Genomic DNA, 24,428 nt, shown 5'->3' on the forward strand with positions numbered 1-24,428 from the left:
AAATGGGATTTGCACATCAAGCACTCTGGTCCAAGCTCATTGTCCCACTGCCCCTGGATACCTGCCTTGGGCTCTTACTTATGTATGTATCTTATGTAGATACTTTTGTATCTACATGAGGTGAAAGCATCTAAGTGCTCCTGTAAGGTAGTCAATATCTGTTGTTCTCATTTTGCATAAAGACAAGCAGGAAGAAACTAGAGAAATCTGCCTACAGTCAGCCCCGAAGCCTTTGGCAGTCCAAAGATTAAAACCCTCCTCTTGCATACCCTACATTTGCCCCAAAGGCACCTTATTAATTTTAGTTAACTTAACTTACCTTGCCTTTGGTTGCCAGTTCCCAAAGGCTTGTTAAAGCATTAACAAGCTTAACCCTTGTTAAAGCATTAAAATTGTAATTGTCCTGCACATGACTGGCTGTTAACTTCAGCTGCAGTAGTTAGCCTTGTTCTGGAACACAGCTCAGTGTCTGGATTACTTAAAAGAAGGGCTGAAGTGTCACACCAACAGGTTGAAATGCACACCCTCTTTCCTCCCGTCCAGGATTTGATAGCTCTGCCTGGACCAGCAGGAACACGATCAGCCTTGGGATGTCCGCAGAGGAGACATCCTGCCTTGGGTTTCTCAGCCAGGTAGTTTATGTTTTCAAAGCCTTGATTGCTATCAGGCTTGAATTCCAGATCCGATATTCACCATGTGCCACTCCATCAGAACTCTCAGCTGAGCAGAACTGAGAGCACCCATGCTCCTGACCCTCATGGCCTCCTCTGCACACCACACTCCTCCTGCTACAGACAGAAGCACGATCCACTCCCCAGCGTCAGGAAGGCTGTCATGTTCCCTTTGGACAGCACTAGCAATGAGAACATGTCCACAACCCCCTTGATATCCCAGCCACAAGGCATCCCTCTGTAAGAATCATCTCCTTTGTCAGCAGTTATTAACAAAACAGTACAGAAGGGATGGCACTCATCCAAGATCCTGGATCACAACCAGAAGATTTAAGCAGGAGGAAAATGGAGGAAGCCTTGAGGAATGTCTCCCAGGAGTAAGATTCCCACAGATAGGGACTACAGAGCAACCTTGCCCAGTCAGAAGGAAGGCAAGGGATTGTTTGTTTGTTTCCTCAGGATGAGCTGTCCCATTCCTTATCATCATGGGTGCAACCCTGAGTCTCCCTGTTCACAGCAGGAAGAAGGCAAATTTAGCCCAGTCGATGCAGGAACACTAGCCTGGGAATTCCTGCCCAAAAGGTGACTCAACAAAAGAGCAGGGGAATAAAACAGTGGTTGCTCATTCCTTCCTAAATGAAGAGTCAATCTTCACTAAATTGTTGCATCTTTAGCTGTCATTCTACAAAAGCCAAAAGTATGTTGAGATTGGACCACATCTTTAATCCCACATTCACAAAAATGGAAATGGCAAAAGGACAGATGGATGGAACAGAATACCAGAGGAGTCTACCAGCTCTCAGAAATCAAAAATCTTTTATTAATAAGCTTTCTTCCAGGAATAAACCTAGAAGATCAAATCATCTTCCACCAGACTTGAAGCTACCCAAAAAGCCAAGAGTGCCCATAGTCTGTTTTGGATTCGCATCAAAAATCCATAGCTCCGTCTCTCAGCAAGTGGCAGAGGAGACCACAAGCAGCAAGGACACTGACTGTGGGGAACAGTCAGAAACTTTATAAGCCTGAAAAAGCAATTAGGACAGAGAAGTTGGGAAGGCAGAGCTAGTAAAGCGATAGTTCCAAAATCAAAATCTGTCATCTGGCAGTCATCAGCCTCATTTCTCTGTATCTTCTTATTCTCTCCTCATCTTCCATTTCCTTCAGCTCCTGTCTGCTGCTTTTGTCTTCCTTATCCCTATTTTCCACACAACCTCCTTCTGACATTCACTTGCTACCCCCAAAGATGAATTGCTTGCACAGCTATTTAGAAACTGTACATCTCATCTGATGACATTGCTATCACACTGACAGCAAACACCAGTAAGAAATGCAATGATGGTGTTTGTGTTTTTGTAAGCCTATAAACTAGATTCTATAAATTTATTACCATATATAAATAGGAGCAAACACTCTCTAATCATAAAATCATTATAACGGAGCTGATCACAGTATAACACGGAATCTTGCTAAATAGAAAATCTGTTCATTTGCAGAATTAAATTAATATTATCAAGATCTATCACAGTAAACTGCACTGCTAATGTAAGCAAAGGTATAATTGAACTAAATTTTGAGTAATAAATTATTAACTAAAAATATCTTTGATAAACATATAACCTACGCAGATCAAATTCAAAAGCAACATAGCACCCTCTACTGATTATTGGGTATAAAACCAGGATTTTTTTTCTGGCTCATAATTCCATTTTGTAAGAACACTCAGTAAGCACAAGATAGGGGAGCAATCATATTAACACATAGAATGTTTCAGTATAACCACTCAGTGCTGGAAAAATAAAAATCTTCCTTCTCCCCCTCTGTTTAGCCTGTTGCCTTATACCATCGACAACTTGGCCTGAGCCATTCAAACATAATCCAGCCTAAGTCATTCCCTTTGTTAGTATTAGCTTGCCTTGGGTCTGATCCCTCCATGAGTTCATTATACAGGCAGACCACAAAGAATTCCTTGTTAACAAAGCTGTTTTGCAGGTCTTGGTTAAATTTCATTTTAACCTGCATATTGGAAAAAAGACAGGTCTGCACATGCTAAAAACCAGAAAGATCTCACTGGACTGCCTAAGACAGCTGTCTGGGTCACTACAGAGTTACAGTGTATAATAAATATCATAGTGATAATAAATAATACAGCTGAAAGCTGTGTGTAATACTCCCTAAAATACTGCCCTTAGGTGATGGTAAGCAACTATGGGTGGGAAGAGCCAGAAGGACGCTCAGAGTTGGAAATGTCTCCTCCTGCACATCTAACAAGCAACTGCTTCTGGAGTACTGGTCTGAGGGGCACCCAAAAGCACTGAACTGAGACCTGAGGGACATGGTTTTGCAAAACCCAGCCAGTGCTGACAACACAGCAAGAACTCAGCACACCCATACCCTTGTGCACTTTCAAAACAGTCTGTGGCTCAAATGCAGCTGTCTGAACTGATGCTGCTCATTAGGCCTCCACTAGAGAGCTGCCAGCACCAATCTGACCAGAGTACTGCACACTTCAAGACTGACACTAAAAGCCACTAAAGTTGTGGATGTTGCTTCTTTTAAGAAAATTATGGCTTACAGTTCTCAACTAACAGGACTCACACTAAAAAGCAACTCAGCATGTAAGAAGACTGAAATATGCCAGTGATAGCTGCATTAGCAGTGGATAATTATGTGACAAATCCAATCACAGGAAAAAGAAAAAACAGAGGAAGCACACTTCACTTTTTTGTTTTAAGACTTAGCAGCTTCATAAAGTGTAAAATTATTTCAGAATGTGCATATTAACTTTCTTCAGTGCTTACATCTAATGACAGCTCAAGCTAAAGATTAAATTTCTCTTAAATGTTATTGATATTTTGCTAGTTGTACAAATGTGTATTTAAACACATTTTACTACAGGATTTGGGGATAATTTTTGGCATTTGTTTTAACTAGCAAAAATAACACCTTTAATAACAATAAGGCAGAGTATCTGAGTTTACAGAATGTGAAAGCTAGATGCAGTGATATATTGAAACAATAGGCAGAAAATAGATCACTGTTGCAGTGTTGCAATAGACTGCAAAACAAGCAGTGGTACATATTAAGTCAACTATTGCAGATGGACAGAAAGGCCTTGTAAAGCACATTCCCGAAGACACTGTTGACAGTATGAAGGCAGGAAGTGATGAATGCCTTCTTACTCAAATGTTAAGAATGGGGTCCATTCAGTATACTCTTATTTTCCAGTATTCAGATACTTTTATGTTGTTAATAAGCATGTAAAATGATAATTTGCAAGCCTATTACATTTCAAAGCAAAGACAAATGTACTAAAAACTTTAAAAACAAACAGTATGTGTTAGCTAATAAATTAGAGGATGCATTTTGAGAAGATGCAGCCTTATTGGCATTAGTGTATTAATAGCTTCCACAGTTGTGTTATCTCCAATACTTTAAAACATTCCTTTTTGCTCTCGTTATGGGAGGGCAGGGTATGGGAGAGAAACCAGTCCCAACACATGAAGCACTCCATAAACTCCTAGTACTGAGCAGGATTTTGCTGCCATCATGTGGCAGCACGGTCCCCTCTCACCTCTGAGTCTCATTCTGTTGAAAACACTCGTGTCCCTGCCCAGTGTTCAATGAAAGCAGGTCTAAAATCCCTACACAAATAAAGGAAAGGATTTTAACTGGCCAAGCTTAACAAAAGGGTTTCCTCCTGCCCCTTGCAAGCCATCAGGAAAATGCTACTGAGTTTGTAAAGAGTGCCTTTCAGAAAAATCCATGGCTTCTTTACAACACAAACATTACCATTTTCAGCGCACACCCCTGCTCATTTCTGTGTTCAAGCAGCTCTATGCCCAGGGGAGCAGCTCATCTGAAACCACTGAATCCCAAAGAGGACTCTGTAATATTTGTCACATCCATTTCAAAACGTGCTCAGCTGCAGAACTGCACAACCTGACAAGCAGCATTAAGAAATCTTTAAGATTCAGCAGCTTATTACAAGAGCAGTGGGGGATTGTTTTGTTTGGGTCACCTTGCTGAGAAATACAAAAATGCTTTAATGACACACTTTTTGGTCACATTCTAAAACATTTTGAAACACCAAAAAAACCCAAAAAACTACTTTCTCCTATGAGAAATAATCTCAAAGGTTTAGGGAATTTTCCAGCAGTGAACATACTAATATTAGTAGATTTATGAAGGAGATGTACAGTACCATTAAGGCATTCAGACAGACTTTCATATAGTATAAAACACTCAAACAGCTTATTCTGGGGTGAGAACATAAATCAAATAAGTTAGCTCACTGATCTGACATTCTCTTTTGCCCAGGGCCAGAAGCACCAGCACTCTGCAGCTGTACTGACAGGTACCTTAAATTATTTTTTTAGTACTTGTTAACCACTACTTTGCTGCAAATACTTTTTTAAACTTTTGGCCCCAATGATACCAAAAATACAATTATTCTCAAAACAAGCAAAAAAATCTAAGCAATTGTTTTAAATGGAGGTGTCTATCTGTATTGCAAAACATTTTAGCTATAATACAGCTTTTTACAAGCCTGGTTTCAGTGTCAGAGCCTCATCTGAAAAAGGTGAGGAGTTCAGAGGATCAACTGCTCAGAAAATGTCTGGAAAGTGCAATGTGAATACATGATTGTACTGGTGGGGTTAAGCCATGTGTAGTAATGAAACACACATGAATATAATTTTATCTGACAAAAACTGGTATTTTAATACTCTTACAGGTAAATTAAAAGATACATGACCAAGAAAGTAGGATAAAGCTCAAACTGGAATAGTTTTTTTGAAGGTATAGAGCAAGTTGAATTTTATATATCATCTATTCCTAATGAAAGCTGAAGTGTCACACAGCAAGGACAATTTGCACCTAAGATAAAGGTGCTTTTTGCTAAGAGCTGGGTAATCCTTCTTTCTGTTTGTACTGGTTTTGGTTGGAGTAGAGTTACTTCTCCCACAGTAGCTGGTATGGAGCTATGTTTTGGATTTGTGTTGGAAATGGTGTTGATAACACAGGTGTGTTTTAGCTATCACCCATCAGTGGGGAGGCTGGGGGTGCAGAAGCAGCTGAGAGGAGACAAAGCCAGGACAGCTGACCCCAATTGACCAGAGGGACATTCCCTACAATATGGCACTCAGCATATAAATCTAGGTGAAAGAGGAGGAAGGGAGAATGTTTGGAGTGATGGCTTTGTCTCCCCGTGTCACCAAGACTCAGGGCAAGCAGGTGTCCTGTTCAGCCATGAGCCAGGAAAGCCAGGCTCCACCACATGTTCTGGTGACTCACTTCAGAATAGATTCAAATGGTCTTTTTGTTTTAATTTCTAGCATAATCTATGAGCTGGGAATAGAGTTTATACTTTTGTCAAAGCCTGTCACAAAGCAATTTATGGCTAGAGGTGAATTTGGCAGAGCAATGGGAGCATCAAATTTAGATGTAATTAGCTCAGCAGGGAACCCATTCCATTGGGACTGCTGGCAAGAGGTGTTGCTGGCAAGCCAACAAACAAAAGTGGGGTCAGGGTAATTACACTGACAGTAACTGGGGACTTGATTAGTCCTGCCAATGTTTAAATATTTTACCAAACTCAGTGACAAGAATCACCCACCAAAGTGGGGATTATGATGGAAAAGGAATTACCTACTTTTGGTGATAATTACAACATAAAAACCTCCTCAAGATTTAACTTGGCTACATCTTCAAATATTTTAAAAGCTGCACTGTTAGACAAGTGAGAGACAATTTGGCAAGAGCCAAGCACAAAAACAAACTGAAAAAATTCTAATTTTCAGTAACCTTTAACAGAATTAAGGGATAATTTTGGGAATTATTAATAAGAAAGTATTTATACTACATTTAAGTGTGGAAAGATAGAATGTAAGAAAATAAAGATAGTGCAGAAGGCAGTCTCACACCTGAGGAGTTGCAGCTGTACTAATCACCAAAGATTAGGAACAGCCCTGCCCTTAATAGGCCGCAGCTGTGTCCAATAAGAAGACGAGTGCTACAAAAGAGTGGGTTAGCTGGGTGAGGAGAGTTGGAGTTTGTTGGGTGTGCTGTGAAGAGGGATGGAATTTGTTCGCTGTACAATGAAGGAGTCAGAACTGTGAGGAGCTGCACATGAGAAATCACCAAGAAGGTATGGGAGCTTTGCAATAAGATGACAACATTTAAGAAGCTCAGTAAATTTCCCAGGACAAGGACTGCAGGTACAGGTAATATCAGGAACAACTACTACAGTTGAAAAAGCCAACAATTAAGCTAAAGAACCAAAAACACACAAAGACAAAAAGTAGAAACTGATGGAATATATAGTAATATTGATAAACTGCAGAATACTTCAAAGATCATCTCACAGCACTGCAGAACCAGAAAGACGTAACAAGACTAAGTCTATTCCCTTTAACAGTATTGTCTGAAATGTCAAGGAGTGTCTGAAGGAAGAAATCACAGAATCCTTCAGATTTGGACATCTGCTTTCTCTGGCACATTGCAATCCATTGTTGTCTATCCACCCCTTCCTAAGCAAATGAAAAGCAGGAAGCACACAAAAACAAAGAAGAAAAATAAAACCATAACACATCCTCATGTCTGTGACAGTGAATTTTTGTGAGAAAAATAATTTCAGGTGTTATGACAAGAAGATAAAATGGGCCATAGTGATACTACTTTAATTTCAGTTCCTAATAATCTGATGTGAAATGCTTAAGCCTACAAATGGAGAAGACAATATTAAGACTCAATAGACAGAAATAGAAAGTTAGAATTTGAATTGAAGATCATAAAATGTTAATTCCTTTGCCTCAAGGCTTTCTTTAAGAACTCTTCTTGAGTAATATTTAAGCATCTTTGTCAGTTTTGCATAACATTGTTAAAAAATAGTTACCTATGGCCAATTCATAAGGCAATTACTTTACTCTTGACAAACCAGCCACTGTTTACACCTTCTCCAGTCAAAATTCCTTCCCCTTTCACAGCTGCAGCATCCCAGAAGCATCATAGCTCCTGGACACCAGCAACAAGTCTGCTGCCTCTCCCAACAACACCCACAGGGCAAGAGGCCTCTTGTCATCCTCTGTCCTGAGTCAATTTTCCTCATAAAGAAGCACATCAGGACACAGTCCATTCAAATCCACGTGGTTATTCCACTTGCTCAACTCAGTTTGACATTTTCCCCTTAAGAGCTGCTTAGTCTTAACAGTATAAAGCAAGCGTGATTGGTGATAAGTGTTTTAAGAGCTCATACACATGTACTGCAAACCTTTGTATTGCTCTCCCTGCTTATTCTAAATTCTGAAATCTGGGCTCCATGAGACCAAAAACCCACCCTCTCCCATGAAAGGAGGATGACACCTTTTTTGGCTCGGCATTAATTTTCTCCTACATCTCTTGACTCATGAAATCTAATTTGGATGTCTTTTTACTGAATTCAGACAACAGGCCTAAAGCTATTGGTTGTTTATGCACCATTTCAATTGCTCATGAAGCTGTACTGTCAATATAATTGTCTTCTCCTTAGTTAACTTTTTCATGGGCTGGTAGATAAGTCATGTTCATCTCAGAGGTACTTTTCATGTCTCTTTTCTAATATCCTTCCATAACAGCAGCATGTCCTGTTGGTATGGACTACTCTTATGATGAACATCTCCACCAGAGAGGGCACATCCTCAAGGGAAGAGTTTTTGTCAAGGACCCTCTCCAGACAGACACACAGAAGAGATTAAGTGAAGCGCTCATTGATTATACCTCGTGCTTCATTTTATCCTATTTGCCTTTTTCTTCACTAATAACCTTTCCTTCACTGATCATTTGGTTTATCTTTAGCAAAAGAAAGTAACCTGACACAACTGATGAGCAAGCCTGCAGGTGGGGACAAGGGAAGATGCATCATTCCTGCATTGTCCCTCAAAGCAGGTTTGCTCTTTCATTTTCTATATGCTGCAAGTGCTCCATATTGTCTAAATACGAAACTACTTGATGTTGAACACCTGAAGAAAAAACAAAAACCCCTTCCTTCCTGTGCTACCCTTCAAGCTACTCACAGATGGTAGAAACTTCCCACTGAACAAACAGCTCTCACTAATCTCTCTGGCCTAGACATTACAAACTGCCCCTGCAAAAACCAGCTCAAGCATACTGCAAGCTTCCTTGTCCCCTTTGCTCATTTTTCATATTAACTACTGCTTTGAACTTTCCTTCATGCTGCTCTCTTCTTGGAAAAGCTCATGTTCTGGCTTCCCACTGACTCCCACAAAGAAAGTCCTGGGAAGCCACTCCTCTTTTCTGATCTGTTCCATTCCCTGAACTATCACTTTACTCTGAAACTTCCAGCAAAGGTGCTCATCTTAAGAAATTACAAGCATGTAAATGCCTGTAAAGAATATCTGGACTTGCTTTTGTTAACATGGTTGAGCGGACTCCTTAAAAACAAACCTCATCCCTTAAGGCCTGCAAACCAAGACAGAGGTGTCACATAAACATCTGGCAAAGGCAGATTCAGCATGACTTCTTACATGAGAAGGAAGATGGTCCTTCCTTTGATTAAAAAAAAGTCAAGGGACAGAAAACTATTTCTGAATTTAGGACAGATTCAAATTCACAGTTAGAGGAAGGGGGAGCAGAAGAGTGCTCTCTGCAAGGTGAAACAAACAGAGTTGCAAGAAATAAAGAGAACCCAAGTAAAATGTTTGATTTTTAAGGTCAAAACTGAACTCCACCAGGATGGCAGAAAGGGGCTATTTTGCTAAAGACAGACAGAACATTTCTACTAGACAATTTTTTCTTATTTTTTTACTCTTTGCCCACTGACAAATGAAAGCATTATTCTCATCTCATACTAGCATTCTATCTAAAATGCTAATGCTGTTTTTAACATGGTCCCAAGTTTTTCAAAAGCCTCCACTAAAGCCAAACACTTGAAGAACAATATTTGCTATTTAAAAAAAGACCATTCTCACTCCCTCACTCAACTTCTCTAAATGCTGTAAAACAGTATGGAAACCAAAATTATTTCATTAAAATACTTATGAATAGCTACAACAATTCTTTTTACAGATATGCAAACAACAGATCACATGGAAGAGTGTGGAAGCCACAGTAATAAATACAGGATTTATATGGATCACTCCAAAAAGAACTATCAAAAAAAGAAAATTGTTTCAAACAGCAAATTATCATTAGAGATTTAATGCAAGGAGAAAGGCCCTACTGCCAGAATCCACAGGTCAATTACCAATACAGACACAGCACTAAAAATCTGTAAAGAATACAATAGGTAAATGAAGCAAACAAGACAAGGTTGATAGAATGGTCCCACTTACTTTGTTTACAATTTCATTTATAATAGCTACATTTGACTTTGGCTATTCCCAGAAAATAAATAAAGCCAAGTGCATAGTTCCAATTTTCACTTTCACTTTTTCTTTTCTATATTCTTATAAAGCCGTCAGTGTTTTAGCAGAAAGCAAAAAAAAAATTTCCTGCTTTGACTTGTCTAGAAAAGGTTAGCACATTTATTCACTACTACTCCCCTTCATATGCATCTTTCACAGGTACAGTTTCATAGTTTCCAGCAATGAAAACTTTCAAATAAGGGCTTACTTACTGAGCATTTGACATACAATCACAATTTGATAGCTGATGTCTAAAATTTCCTTCCTTCTGACAGCCAGCTTTTAAATAGCAGGATCTGATTTCCCCTTTAGAAAATACAGAGGGAAAAAAGTCAGTTCAGTGATACAATTATTTGTGTACACAAAAATTTATAAAATACACATTCTGTGTCAAGGACATTTATAAATATATATTTTTCAGTCTATGCATTAGGCCCATTTTAGATTTCAGAAAGCAAATTAACATTTGAACAACTGAAAACCTTGGAAAATTGAACCACAGAAGTCACAGTGAATATTTAAAGGGCATGTAAATTAAACACAAAGCACATCGATTAATGTAAGTTCGCCACAAAATGTGAAATCAGATTTCCCTCTTTCCATTCACAAAGGTGAGGTCAGGAGATACAAAGCAGCAAAAAGTTCTGCTAGAAGTGCAGCCACAGCTCCTCCCTGTTTGCAGAGGAGCACAAAGCCAAGGGTGGGTGCTGGCTGACCCAGAGGCTGCATCACCTGCCCCACTGGCAGCTGCTGCCCTTCTGGCCACAGAAGAGCCAGGAGGAACAGGAGAAAACCAAAGTATCCCCAGGGTCACAGACCCAGTACCATGAGCACTCACTCCATGCTGGTTTTGAAGGTAACTTTAAAGGAAACAGGGCTTTTGGGACAGCTGTCTTTCAGAGGTATGAGCCAGTATCTCACAGGGCACTAAACAGGGCTCAAACCCATCCTGCAGCTTCAGACTCCAAGAACAGCTTCAGAGCAGTGGCATCCCCACTATATGCATGGGGCAAGACTAGGTCACTCATTAATTTTCTTTAAAGGAGTAGCAGATCACAACTCCAAATACAAAAGCAGCACCACCACACCAAGAGGTCAGTCTGAGCCAGCTGAAGAACAAAACTGTAAAAAGGAGACATATTTTGCCCAGCCAGGTCAGTGCAAAACTTCTAGTCAGGCAGACAATGCCAGGGGTTCTTCTGACGAGACAGAAGTTGTCTTCTGGCCTAGCCAGCATCTTTTGAGGATGATGTTTGGAAGATAAACTTCAAGCACTGTGTAAGGCTCAGGTCTGTGATGGTCACTGGTGGATTTGGAAAACTCTATTTATTGCTCATCTGACTTTAAAATACCAAGCCCTTTTTTTTTCCACACACACAGAAAAACATGCAACTGGTAACAGACAAGAGAAATATCCTTCCAGGATATCTGAAGTGTTCAGAAATTTCCTCATGCATTGCAATTATCCCAACTAGATAAACTCACCATTTTCATCTATGAACACGTGCATGGCATCCACGGAGAGCTCATCTTGCACAGACGCCTCAGGTCCACTTATTACTTGCAAGACAGAACTGTCTTGCTGAGAAGTTACCCGGTAGATTATCTGCCTTTGCCTGCTGCCCTGGTAACTTGACACAAAAATGTTTCAAAACTACTATGAGGAACTTTTTTCTTGTTCTCAATAAAAGAAAAAGAAAGGTTAATTAAAAGTTTATGTCATTTCTACTCAGTGAAACAAAACAGCTTACATCATATCTTTGAAGTACAAAATTGTAAAGTAAACTGGCCTTACAGTGCTGCAAATTTGGCAGACTCTGGTAGCACCGGACTAGTACTAGCACGATCTTGGCTTTGTACATCTGATCTTTCCTGTTTAGGAAGTTGCTCACAGTGCTTTTCTGTTCCCACCATTTCTTCTTTTCTCTCCGTCATCTGGCTATCTGGAAAACAGGGCAGTGAAGTGGAGCCACTCTCCACAGATGACTTTCAAGAGTTTCGTTCATTAACTACTGAACAAGAGCATCTAAAAATGGAAATCTAAAACACTGCAGTATTTGCTAGTTTTATGGAAAGCACTACCATTACTTAAAACAATACAACCACAAATCTGGATGAGAAGGTACTCTGACCCTTATGCTTGGGCTGTTTCAAGAAGACACTGTGTGAAGTAGAGGACAAACGAGAGAATTTCTGCTTTGCTTCTCCTGTTGTTTCAGAGGGAAGCAATCTGTTCCTAATCTAGAATGGTAAGAGGCTGCTTCCCTGGGGGCTGTAATTGTTTCCCAAACTGTGTATGCTGGCAGTGGAAAAGCAGAAGCACTGGCCCATTCCCCTTTCACAGAAGGGAAAGCAGCACCTTCAAAGGAAACAGAGCTCTTGGACAGGAAAGCAGATAGCTGCCTAATCTCTCTTCCTCACTGGCCACACACCTGGTGCAGGACAAAGGGCAAACTGGCAAAACAATTTCAGAACAGATTATCCTATGCTTGGAAAATACAGAACTATAGGTTTAAAAATACACATGAAGTATTTGTCCAATTTCTACTACTTTGAGTACCAATTATATTTATATTGCCTCTCTACACATGCATGTCATTTTTTCATATATGTATATGTGTACAACATATTCATGGTGAATAGTGAAACATTTTTCAACTGTGCTTTGTTTATGAAACAAAACAATTACCTGTTAGGGTTCTGAAGTGCAACTAAGACAGTGATTTCATCACCACCCTGCGCAGTTGTGCAATTAAATGCTTTAAATGGAAAAAAGGGGTGATTGTTGGAGATGCTTCAGTAAATCCTGTAGCCTCCTGCCCCAAGCAAAGTGTACTGAAACTTACTTACCCAGATTTATTGCAATACCTGCTGTTTAAACACCTCAGATCAAGGAAAAAAACAAGGAAAAAAAATTTCAGCCCACTGAAAATTCCGTATCTTAAGCCATATTTCTCATATGTATAATTAGCCATAATTTCTCATATGTATAATAAACCATATTTCTCTCAGTATAATTACCATCCTAACCTGTAAGAATCACCAGTCAAGAAACAGTGGTGTCATATCTAAGTTGGTCTAAGGATTAAAAAGAAAGAAGGCTTATAAAAAGATGTTTTACCTTTCATAAGGTCAGCTGATAAAACTGAAAAAAGTAAACAAGCTTTTGCATATGCAGACCTTTCAGATCATCTGTCTTGTTTTCCTCACACTGTATCAGCTGATCTACCAATACATTATTTCTATAAACAAACCTGCCTTCATGAGCTAAAACATCTCTACAGCTGTTTCAATTCATAGGAAAAAGGCCCCTCACACCCTAAAGCCTGTGCTATAAAAACTATAAATACAATGAAAGAAGCACAAGTTTGGTAAAGAAAATACTTTGTTGTGCATGGAGGCAAAATTCAATAAGTCTTCCAGGTCTACTTTATTCTATCTTGGGAAAAAAAGAAAAAAAGCAGTTAGGGGAAGAGATAACGATTTTTTCCTCTCCTAGTTAAAGATTTAAACTCCAGTTTCTGCTTAAACTGTGTCATTACTGAAGCACCCCTTTAATGATGTAACCATACCTGTGGGCGGTGATGGAGCCACAGATACCTAATCAAAATGACCTTCCTAAAGGCTTGGGCTGTTCAAACTGTAAGAATAATTGATAGAGATCAGAAACTGTGGTGTAAATAACCTAATTGGTCCCAGAGTGCCCCAAACCAGCTTTAGGGCTGGAACAATTAAAAAGATTTTTTAAAATCTGATTATCTAGTGGTTTTGGAATATGCTTCTCTCTTTTTCATTCCAAACCACAAGCCTTGCAGACTTCTTTTTCCTGCTGTGGTAAAGAGTCATAATAACAAAAACCTAAACATACTGCTTCTTACAGGCTTTATATGCCAATCAGACAATCCCATGGTGATGAGGACTTCCAGCACTGGAAGAGTGGGCCATGATGGCTTTGTGACTGTTTTCAACATTATTACTCTTCCTCTTCCAGGTGACTTACACCTTCAGTATTTAAATGAAGATGGAGGTGTCTAGACTAGGAGTGCCCTGTCAGAGTACGCAATCAGCTCTACATCACCAAACGCTCCCTGCACAGAAATTGTGCTGGCAAAGCTCAAACATCAGGAAAAACCTTTCCCAAGTGCAAGAGCAGACTAAAGAGGACAACATGGCAGTGTACTTGCACTTTTCCCTGTGCCATTTACCCTTATCCACTGCTCCACACGTCTCCAGCTCATGCACAGCTGGGCTCACAGTAGTATCAAGATCAGACCTAGGCTCTGCAATAACCACATAATTTATCTGGAAATTATATGCCACATGACTCAGACATGTGAGGTATAGCTATCAGGACTTATGGCCAAATCAGTCTTCTGGCAAGGTGATTCAGAAGAGTCCTGCATAAACAGCCAAGTTTTGGTCTGTACACCATTTTCATATTTTGACAGAACACAAGACACAAGCTTAAGTTACTGTGGTAAAGTACTTATGAAAAGGAACAATTCTTACAGGTCTCATACATAAGATACTTTCAGTAAACATTTTTTCTGCACTAACAACTTTTATCAGCCTACCAACATTACTTACAAGTATGCCATCCCAGTGCTGACAAATGAACTCCTAATCTAAGAGAGGTTACAGCACCATACTTTCTTTTGCTATGTAAGTTTTTCACTGGTAGAACAGATTTTAAGTATCCTAGAGACAAACCCTTGTTCTACTCAAGAAGGAGGCTGTGAACAATTTTACAGCTGAAATGAAACAGCCTTGTACATATGTTAATACAGTGAGTCCAGAGGAGGGCCATCAAGATGATCAGAGGGATGGAACCTCTCTCCTGCAAGGAAAGGGTGGGAGAATTGGCTGAGATTTCAGCCTAGAGAAAGCTCCAGGCAGACCTAATTGCAGCCTTTCAGTACCTGAAGAGAGACTACAAGAAATCTGAAGAGGAACTTTTTACAAGAATGGGTAATGATAGAACAAGGAAGAATGTCTTTCAACTGGAAGAGGGCTGGTTTAGACTGGATATTTGAAAGGAATTCTTCACTGTGAGGGTGGTGAGGAACTGGTACAGCTTGCCCTGAGAAGCTACAGACACCTCATTCCTGGAAGTGTTCAAGGCCAGGTTGGATGGGGCTCTGAGCAACCTGGTTTAGTGAAAGGCATCCCTGCCCAAGGAGAAGGGTGGGGGGTGTTGGAACTAGATGATATTTATTAAGGTCCCTTCCAACCTAAAACATTCTTTAATTCTGTGATACAGTAATCACAACAACCAACTATCAGTGTATCTCAACCTTAAAGTTGCCTTAGTATTAGGTAATTAGAATTAAATTTTATTACTCTGTAACTTTACTCCAAAACATTTTTTCTATTTGTAGCCCCTTACTGAAGTCTTCCAAACCTTCTTCCTCATCTTTTACTTACATATCCCTATCCCAACCTTCATAGCTCACTCCTGTAAAACAAAATGCCACTGCTGTCATAATTTCAAACACCATCTGGTTTGAAACTTGGGCAAGCAGAATTAAACTAATTAAGCCTGTCTCTCCTCTGTTCATTAATTGCTTTGCTACAGAATCCACTTCCTTCAACAACATTATGCTCTGAAAGAAAAATTTTCACTTTCAAATACATTTGCTGCCTGTTCAGCCACAAATAAATAATTTCAAATCGCTCTATGCTTTTGTTAGTACCAGCATGAAACCAAAGTTCTACAAGCTGTGAACTTTGCCATTCATATATGTGGATTATAAATCCTAAGAACATCCTTAATCCTTTCTTCACCAACTAGCAGTTTCTTCTCAACTCAAATTTGCCTATTATGCCACAAATACATTAAAAGGAAAAACTGCCATTTAAGCTGGTCATCCACCAAACAATGGGAGTGTCTAGGGAATACCACACCGTCCAATAATTGCTACAAGAGTCCAGCATGGACACTGAAGCAGCACATGGCATTAGCCATTAATGAGGATTGCCACATTAATCCTGAAGCAACAGGAAAAACTAGCAATAGGCATTGTACCTGCTACAGGAAGTGACTTGCTTGAAACAATCTCCTGTGTCAGCAGCAGAGCTAGGAATTAGTAGCCTAATCACAACACCTACCAAATACATCAGAACACAGACCTCTGAAATAACCTTCTTTTTTTTTTTTTTTTTGCAAATGTCAGACTGGCATCATACATACTACTACTTCTTCAACTTAAAGACTTAAAGACTGAAATTTTAAAATTTTAACCTGTCAAGCCTTACACATTGACTATCAGATTCAGAGCTCTGCATATCAGTTCCTCCACATCCAAAGATGTGCATCAGAAGCCATGTGGCCCCTCTCTGGAACAAGAGTCAGGGGTGATACACAACTGCTCCAATAGATGAACTAGCACCAGGCAGGGCTTTATTTCCTAGGTGCCACCCACCTGCCAGCAAAATCACCTGCTGTCACTTCCCACCTCAACTGTCAACTGCACCAGTGACTCAATGCACAAGATCCCTATTGCTCCTAACTACATGGCATGTGACAGTCCTCATTCCCACATGCAAAGAGAAAAAAAAAAAGTCTAAAAATACCCAGGAGTATGGTTTAGTTTTTTATAAGAGAATGGTAATTGCTTGGGATCCAGAACAACTCACTCGAGGTTGTGGTTTGTGCACTGCCCAGAACGATGAGTACCTTTTCTAAAAAGAGCCTGCAAAACACCTAAATTCGGGCCATGCAGCCCTGGTTTAGTTTCTCCTGTGCCAGTCCCCACCACTCCCACAGTAGGCTTTGCTCCCTGGGTGATAATACTGCCTGTCCTAGATTACAAGCCAGCTGTGCCAAAGGGGACCTACAGGAGGTTTTGCCCTAAGTTTGATGCACAATTGCTCTTACTTGGTTCAGAACACATCAGAGGGACCCAAAGCAGCCAATAAACCCAGGTTTTCTTACACCTCTCAAAGACTGAAAAAATTCTGCAGTTGCCCTACAACACACTTTCATCATGTGGGTGGTATAAGTGTGATTCAAAACTGAAAGGACTCTGGTCTGAAAGTCAGTTTTAGCAACAGTGTCAGTGGTATTTTCTCACAATCTAGAAGAGGTGGAGTGGCTATAGAACAGCTCTGAGAGCTTTATATCCTGTATTTTAACAGGTTAAATCTGGCACCCTTAGAAGTGTAAAGAAAGGCTTTCATTTTCTCATACTGCACTTTACCAAGCTGTCTGCTGGCAAAGGCTTATGTGGTTGGGATGGTAGCTCTTCTATTTCCACAGAACACCCAAGTTCTGTGAGGGACCACCCATAACAAAGACCCATCCATGACATTCACTCACTTGCCAGACAGTTCTGATGAGCACATTTCCCCATCTTCCACAAATTATGCAAAATATCAGCTTTCTTTCGCACAGCTCTGAATATCCAGCTTTCCAGGTATTTGCCAAGTTTTTCACACTGCCTATTAAAAATCTTTCTGGGGTGCATTTCATGTTCCTTTGGACCAGACATCTATTGCTAACTTTTGCCAATTAGACAGTATGCAAGGTTAAAAGAAAAAAAACCAAACAGAACCAACCTCCTCCCTCAAAACAACTGGTGCATAGCTTGACTGTGTATTCCTGCAAACACACACTTCTCTTAATAACCCCTCTAATGTGGGAATAATGTTTATTCAGATCCGTTCCAAGATACTATATTATTAAAGCATATTTGCAATTGCAAGGCTATAAACAAATTAAAGGCTTTCTCATTCCTAAAATTCAGTCTTGCAAAGGGGAAGCTCCCAGTAATGACAGTAATTTATTTTAACAAACAGCACGTTCTGACTAGGCTGGAAAACAAAGCCTACTTGCTCTTAAATATAACTGCCTTTGAACTACCTCTCCCAAGCTCATGGAGTTCAGATTGAATCTCCTTTTTCCCACAGCACCAGTTCAAGGTGCAGAATCCACAGCTGCCATCCCTGCTCATGCAGGGCACCCCCTTTCCAGTCCCTCTTCTGTTTCTGGATGACACTTGCTGAGCCCACACTGCAAACAGACAATTACACAGGTATGCAGCTCAACTTCACTATCTCACAGAAGTACAGACTTCAGAAACTAGAAATAGGAAGACTTAGAATAGATTTTAGGAAGAAATTTTTTACTGTGAGGGTGGTGAGGCACCAAAAGAGGTTGCCCAGACCAGCTGTGGACATCCCTAGAAGTGTTCAAGGCCAGACTGGATGGGGCTTAGAACATCCTGGCCTAGTGGAAGGTGTCCTTGTCCATGGCAAGGGTTTGGAACTAGAAGATGTTTAAGGTTTCTTCCAAACAAAAACATTCTGTGATTCTTTGAGATTCAGTTCAAGTTGCTAAATGAGAGCTTGGTATGAGGGAAGAACAGAATTCTTCTGTTCCCTCATTATCTTGTATAGGAATCTTGTTCACCAGATCTAAAGCACAACAACTACACACAGATGCATAAGTTTTGGGGTTGGGGTTTGGGTTTTGTTTTTACTGTGGAATCTGAGTCTGACTTATCCTGATCATCCATTACTTTCTTTCATGCAGCAACCTTACCTGTTCATATTATCTGAGGGTACTTGTCTGAAAGGCCTTTTTAGGCAGTTTCTCTTTTTGAATTTTCATTTAAAATTCTCTTTACAAGTCACATCAGTCAGAAGTACAATTATTGGGTAAACACTCCTTGTTATGGCTGAGGATCAGAGAAAAAAAAAAAATCCCAATCTGCTTGCTGCACCCCTCATGTTGCTGTGTGCATTGTGCAGGCAGGTGACTCCGCACCCCAGGAATCCAGCAGGGCTCAGCAGGCTCAGGTGACAAGCAGGGCTTGCTCAGCACTTGTCTTGGGCAACCAGAGCACGACTGGAGCCAGCAGGGCAGGCTGATAAACTTGATAGAGAAGGACAGAAACTGCAGTGAAGAATAAACAGCCTGAGAAGGTGGGAGAGATGGGTAAGATACAACAGAAGAGAGGCAGCAAGTCTAAGAAAAGCAAAATTAATTTCTCCTGCACTTACCCTTCTCTCAATTCCTCAGAAGGAATTGAGAGGAGGGTAAGTGCAGGAGAAGTGAATGCAAGCTGTGGGGAGGCAACAGCTTTAGGTGGGCTCAACAGAATGGAAAAGCCTAAACCAGCAACAGGGTGATTGCTAGTAAGAATAGAAAGAAAAGAAAAGGAAGAGAAATAAGGAGGTGGCACAGAAGAGGAGTGCCTAAACTGAGATGGGATGATTGAGGGAGGAAAGGCACAGAACTAGAGAAAGTGGAAGAAAAAATAAACTCAGGTGAAAGATGGAATGAGATGAGGGTGTAATACATTGGATAGGGCAGATTTAGAGAAAGAGTGAAAGGTAAATGGAATCTAAAAGAAAATGACACATTGAGAAGATAAATATATGTATTTTTTTAACGAGATAAAAGCACACATTTCACAATAGTTTTAAAGACCTTTTAAGTCAGTTGGGCATTTTTCATGCAATGGAAGGTTCTTCCAGGAGCAAGCTGGTAGAATACGAGGGAGCAGACAAATAGCAGGGCCAAGCTGTTCTTGTAGGGTACCATGAAGTTTCTTACCTTCCATGCAAACTAAGTATTGGGACTGCATCCTCTTAGGCTTTCTTAAAACAGCTTGTTATAGGATCTAAGGTAAACCAAACATTTTGGAGAAGGGAAAGATACAGGTTGCCGTATTTCATTTTGACTCAGATCTTCTAAATTGATCGTGCTGATCACTTGGGGAAGTACCCCGAGATTGCATCTGCCTGCACTGCACTGTATCTATCTCACATCCTCATTACATGGCCCTACTAATTTTGCTGGAGGGTGGCTAGAGACACTACCAACAACAGTCCTTCCCAACAGAAAAGGGTCACAGAGTCCAGTGACAGCAATGACAATGCTGATTAAAACCAGACATTTCTATACAAGATCTATAAATTATACTGCATGTAGGTTTTTAAATTAGCTGATTGATTTTGTTATAAACAAATGTGCTCTTGATTAAATGGAAATTTGCATGGCAATATACTATTTTTAATTAAAACACTGAGGGCTTTCGCTGAAAACAGCCACCAAACTTTCATCCTTAAAATGCAAATATTTTAACTTTAAGCAACGGAAAATCAAAACTCTTCCTCAATGAGAACTCTTACCTTTTTTTTTTTTTTTTTAATTATAATCCAACCCACAACCATTCAGGAAATTTAGAAATATATGTATGTGTGCACACATGTGTTAGCTAAAAGTTGAACCACCTCCAGTGACAATTCCAGCTTTCATACTTAGAGGCACACAGACAACTCCTCAACATGCACCTGGTAAGATGTGCAAGGGCAGGTGTAATGCTATAGTTATACACATTTTTGCATACTTCTGGTATTCCAACAATCCAGGCACACTATTTTAGTAAAGAATACTAAATAAATAATGGATACCTACTAAGCTTATCACTAGTTTCCTAGAGGAAGAAAAACAGTTTTCTTCAAGAAAATAAAAATATTTTAAAACCACAGCGGACACCATCACACACTTTCACTAAACCACTTTGTCCCACCAAGTCCAGCCCTACCCTGGCCCTATGAGCAAAACCAGTCTCCCTCTGGGAATTTGCCTTACTGCAGATATCCAGCTAAGCTGCTCTAAGTAATCAAAACCTTCACAACATCTTCATTCCAAAAGAATTGTAATCAGTGCACAATACCTCCAACAAGCCCATTTTCCTTTGTTGTCTCCGTTTTGACAGTGGATTGATTAGATGTCTTCATCTTTGAGGTATTAATGGATTCCAAGAGGGAGACAAACTCTAGAAAGTTAGATTCGTTGGGCATCTGACCTTCTTTAGCTTCTAGATCTGATTTAGAGGTTGGTAAGGTCTTTTCTTTGTCAGATACCTCCACAAAATTCTTACTTAAAAGCACATCTGTCCCACTGTCTACACTCAACACCCGCATGTGCCTCTTTTCATGAGCAGTTCTGCAGGACTGCGGGTCTAGGTTATGCAAGTCTTCTTTAGAACTTAAATCCACAGTCTGGACATTTTCCAAAGCATTCTCCTGATTTGGATCTGAACAAGTGTTAGTTTCTAGAGGTGTATTTGCTGGGTTGCTGAGCTCCTTTACTGCATCACCCGATTCATAGCCAGAGCATTGGTTGGATGACAGCTCTGCCCTCAACATTTCTGGAGTTCTGTCACTTTCACTAACTTCTGAGCAAGGCTTAGCTTTACTGTCATCAGACAGGTCAAACGTGATAACAGGGATTCTGAGCTGTTCATTAGTTTGCTGACTTGACCAGCCTGCTCTAACTACACCAGAGTCAAGGGCTGAGCTTGTTCTCTCACTTTCCAGGGCCTGCAAGTGGACAGAGCCTGGTAGGTCACTAAGGGTGGTGTTTGGTGTAGTACTCATTGTGATGACAATTTTAATGGGCTCACACAGCTGGTCTCCAGGAAGAGAATTGTCCACAAGTGCAATGGCAGTCTCACTGTCTGAGCAATCAAGGTCCTCATGGCTATTACCATCATTGCAAGAGCTTTCCATCTGCTCATGCTCTTTGGTTGCAATAGCATTGCACTGTGGGCAGTTATTGGTAAAGCCTGTCTGTGGTGATCCATCTGGCAATTTCTCTCTTTTGTAGCTTTTAGGATTACTTAAATGGTCTGAAATAACTGAATTTTCACTGTCCCATGGCTCTGAAGAAACTCCAGTCCTTAAAATATCACCTTGTGATGAAGAAATATTGGAGAAGTTTTTAGCTACGTCTCTGTCCACAGGAATATCTTGGGATCCATGGTGGCCACAAGGCTGTCCATTCAATCCTTTTGCATTTATTCTATCACCAGGAAATGTTTCCATGGCAGCTGGTTTTGTTGCTATTGCCGATGTGGTGGCACCTGAACCGGAGGTTGTAGAAACAGGTAATACATCTGCTTTGATACAGGGTGAGGTAGATGAAACTGGTGGTGTAGCCTGATCTTCTAGTACCATAACACCTAAGAAAAAACATTTGGGCATTAGGTCTCACATGAACACTAAGCATTATTAAAGTATGATCTTTAACCAATAAAACCCAATCCAGAGCAGAGCAAAGGAAGCACAGATGATGCAGCTGATTAAACCAGTTCTAAAGCAACAAGGGCTTTTTTTTGATAGCTACATATGAAATACTACAAAAGCAAGATAGACTCCATCCAAGTCAGGACAACCATAGCAGCATGTCCAAATAGTCAAAATAGCTGAAGAAACACCTAGTTTCAAAATCAAAATGTTTTACAGAACTATCCCCACTTAGAGAGAGGTGAAAGAAAGAATAAGCCAATGCTGCAGGTTTGCTACATCACTTTCTGCAATTCCTAAATGGTCACACAGGATATGGTGATCAGCCTTAACAAAAACAAAACAAGATTTAAAATATTAAGACATCTCAAGTGAGATGGAAGTGTAGGCAAAGTAAGGTGTGCTGGAATAGACAACACAGCTAAAGGTTGACAATCACAACAGAAGTTTACAGCACATGTTCAAGTATGCAATACAAGTGTTAACTTCCTAGTTTGATGCTTTACAGAGCTCAGAGCTTCCTAAGAATGTGGAGCAAGGCTCTTTCATCTTCCTGTATCAAAATGGGGAGGGATATTTGCACACCCCTTGAAGAGTTGCATCCCAAACAGCTTGGCTGATGGTTGAGAAAGCTTAGTCTGTTAGAATACCCTTGAAATTTAGTTCTAGCTCCTCAACTTGATCCTAAGAGGAGGCACAACAGAACCTGCCATGGAGTCCTCTGGGCCATTACTTCTTGTGCCAAGCAATGATTAAACAACAGCTTAAGGACTTATAAAGCCTTTAAAATACCTCTAAGATCTTCAATCGTTTCCCGTGTTGGCAGGTCCTAAAAAATGAAAATAAACACACAAGATTAACATGGTCATTTATTAAATTCTGTTGGGTGAAAAAAATCTATCAATGTAGCTATAAATAGCTATCTAATCAAAGGTTAATTACAGCATTGGTAAGGTGCTTAAAATCACTGAAATTTGAACATGTACCTTGCACAAAATGCAAGGGGTGGGTGAGGGAGATGGTTATAGAACAGTCATGCTCCAAATTGCATCACTGAAATTGTGTGTGATGTTTGGGGAGGGGAAAGAAAAGCAACATGTTCTTTAAAAAAATTTTTGCAGTGCCTAATCCAGATAAACTTTTCTAAATCATTAAGGAATAGACTGTGTTAATCTGTTCCATTTATCCACCTGTGTGTTTCCAAAGAACTAGAATGAAAAGTTTGGCCTCTAGCATTGGTAAGTATTTCTCAATGGAAAACTAGAGGACAGAGACATTAAATTAATATAGAATCATTTAGATTCCAAGAAAGCTTTGAAGGTCATTTAGCCCAAATCCCCTCTGCAATACACACACACTTGAAGGAGATACAGTTTGAGCAGGTTGCTCAGGGTCATCTCCAACAGAGCTTTGAAAATCTCCAAAGAAGGAGATTTCACAACTTCTCTGGAAAACCTCTTCCAGTATTTGACCACTCACTTGGTAGGGGAAAAAGAAACAACACACAAATTACCGAAAACCAAAACAACTCCACAAAAAAGACATTAAATGTAATTATTTGATCTAACTGTAGCTTTCCATGGCTGCAACTGTTTCTTATCCTGCCACTGGGCACCTCTCTCAACCTGCTGTGTAACTTACTATTGGAAAACTGAAGTCAGCTGTAAGCTCTACTTGTATGGTTACAAAAGAGTTTAGCCTTACAAAGGCTGAAACATCCCATCTGCCTGTCCTCACACATCATGTTCCTCAATCACCTTGTTTGTCTCTGTTGGATTCTCATCAGTAGGTCAATGTGCATGGGAACTAACCGGGGAGCTCAAAACTAAACACAACACTCCATTAGGAATACTTCAGGAGTTTAAAGTCAGCAGACTAAGTGCATAATTAGAAACAAGACATTGAAAAAAATGACTGTGGCTCTCTTCTGACTGACAGGCACCAAAACTAAGAGGAAATTATTATTATTTTCTAAAATTTCATGGTGGTAGCCTGGCAGCAAGAACAGGAGACTTGATTTGACAAGATCCAACCTACATGTTTGGAAGTGGGAGATTAGGATGAGATCCCAGGAAGGCATAGGTTTGCAGAATGGACAAATACCAGAATACTGGAGAGTAAGACAGAAACAAGGTGAAAAATATTTTACCTCATAAAAAAAAAAAACCTCAACAAAAAGAACTATTAATGTCTCTGAATCACACAGATGCTACAAAAAGGTAAAAACACTCCAGGAAATGAAGAAATAGTTCTGATTCAGATCAGGATTTAAATAATTTGTAGTAAATAGGGATAAAGGGTGGGTGTGGGGGAATATGAA

The 24,428-nt window shown here is 40.0% G+C and overlaps 1 protein-coding gene across 1 annotated transcript in view; it reads right to left on the minus strand.

Moving 5' to 3' along the window:
- Nucleotides 1-24,428, minus strand: part of PCNX2 (pecanex 2) — a 152,946-nt gene that overhangs the window by 118,832 nt on the left and 9,686 nt on the right. Inside the window, exons 4-8 of the mRNA XM_059469294.1 lie at nucleotides 22,901-22,937; nucleotides 20,755-22,044; nucleotides 11,865-12,012; nucleotides 11,555-11,700; nucleotides 10,282-10,375 (exon numbers count right to left, since the gene is read on the minus strand). Coding sequence (XP_059325277.1) covers nucleotides 10,282-10,375; nucleotides 11,555-11,700; nucleotides 11,865-12,012; nucleotides 20,755-22,044; nucleotides 22,901-22,937 — 1,715 coding nt within the window. The remainder of the gene's footprint in view (nucleotides 1-10,281; nucleotides 10,376-11,554; nucleotides 11,701-11,864; nucleotides 12,013-20,754; nucleotides 22,045-22,900; nucleotides 22,938-24,428) is intronic.

Source organism: Ammospiza nelsoni, chromosome 3, assembly GCF_027579445.1.
Source record: "Ammospiza nelsoni isolate bAmmNel1 chromosome 3, bAmmNel1.pri, whole genome shotgun sequence".
NCBI lineage: Eukaryota > Metazoa > Chordata > Aves > Passeriformes > Passerellidae > Ammospiza > Ammospiza nelsoni.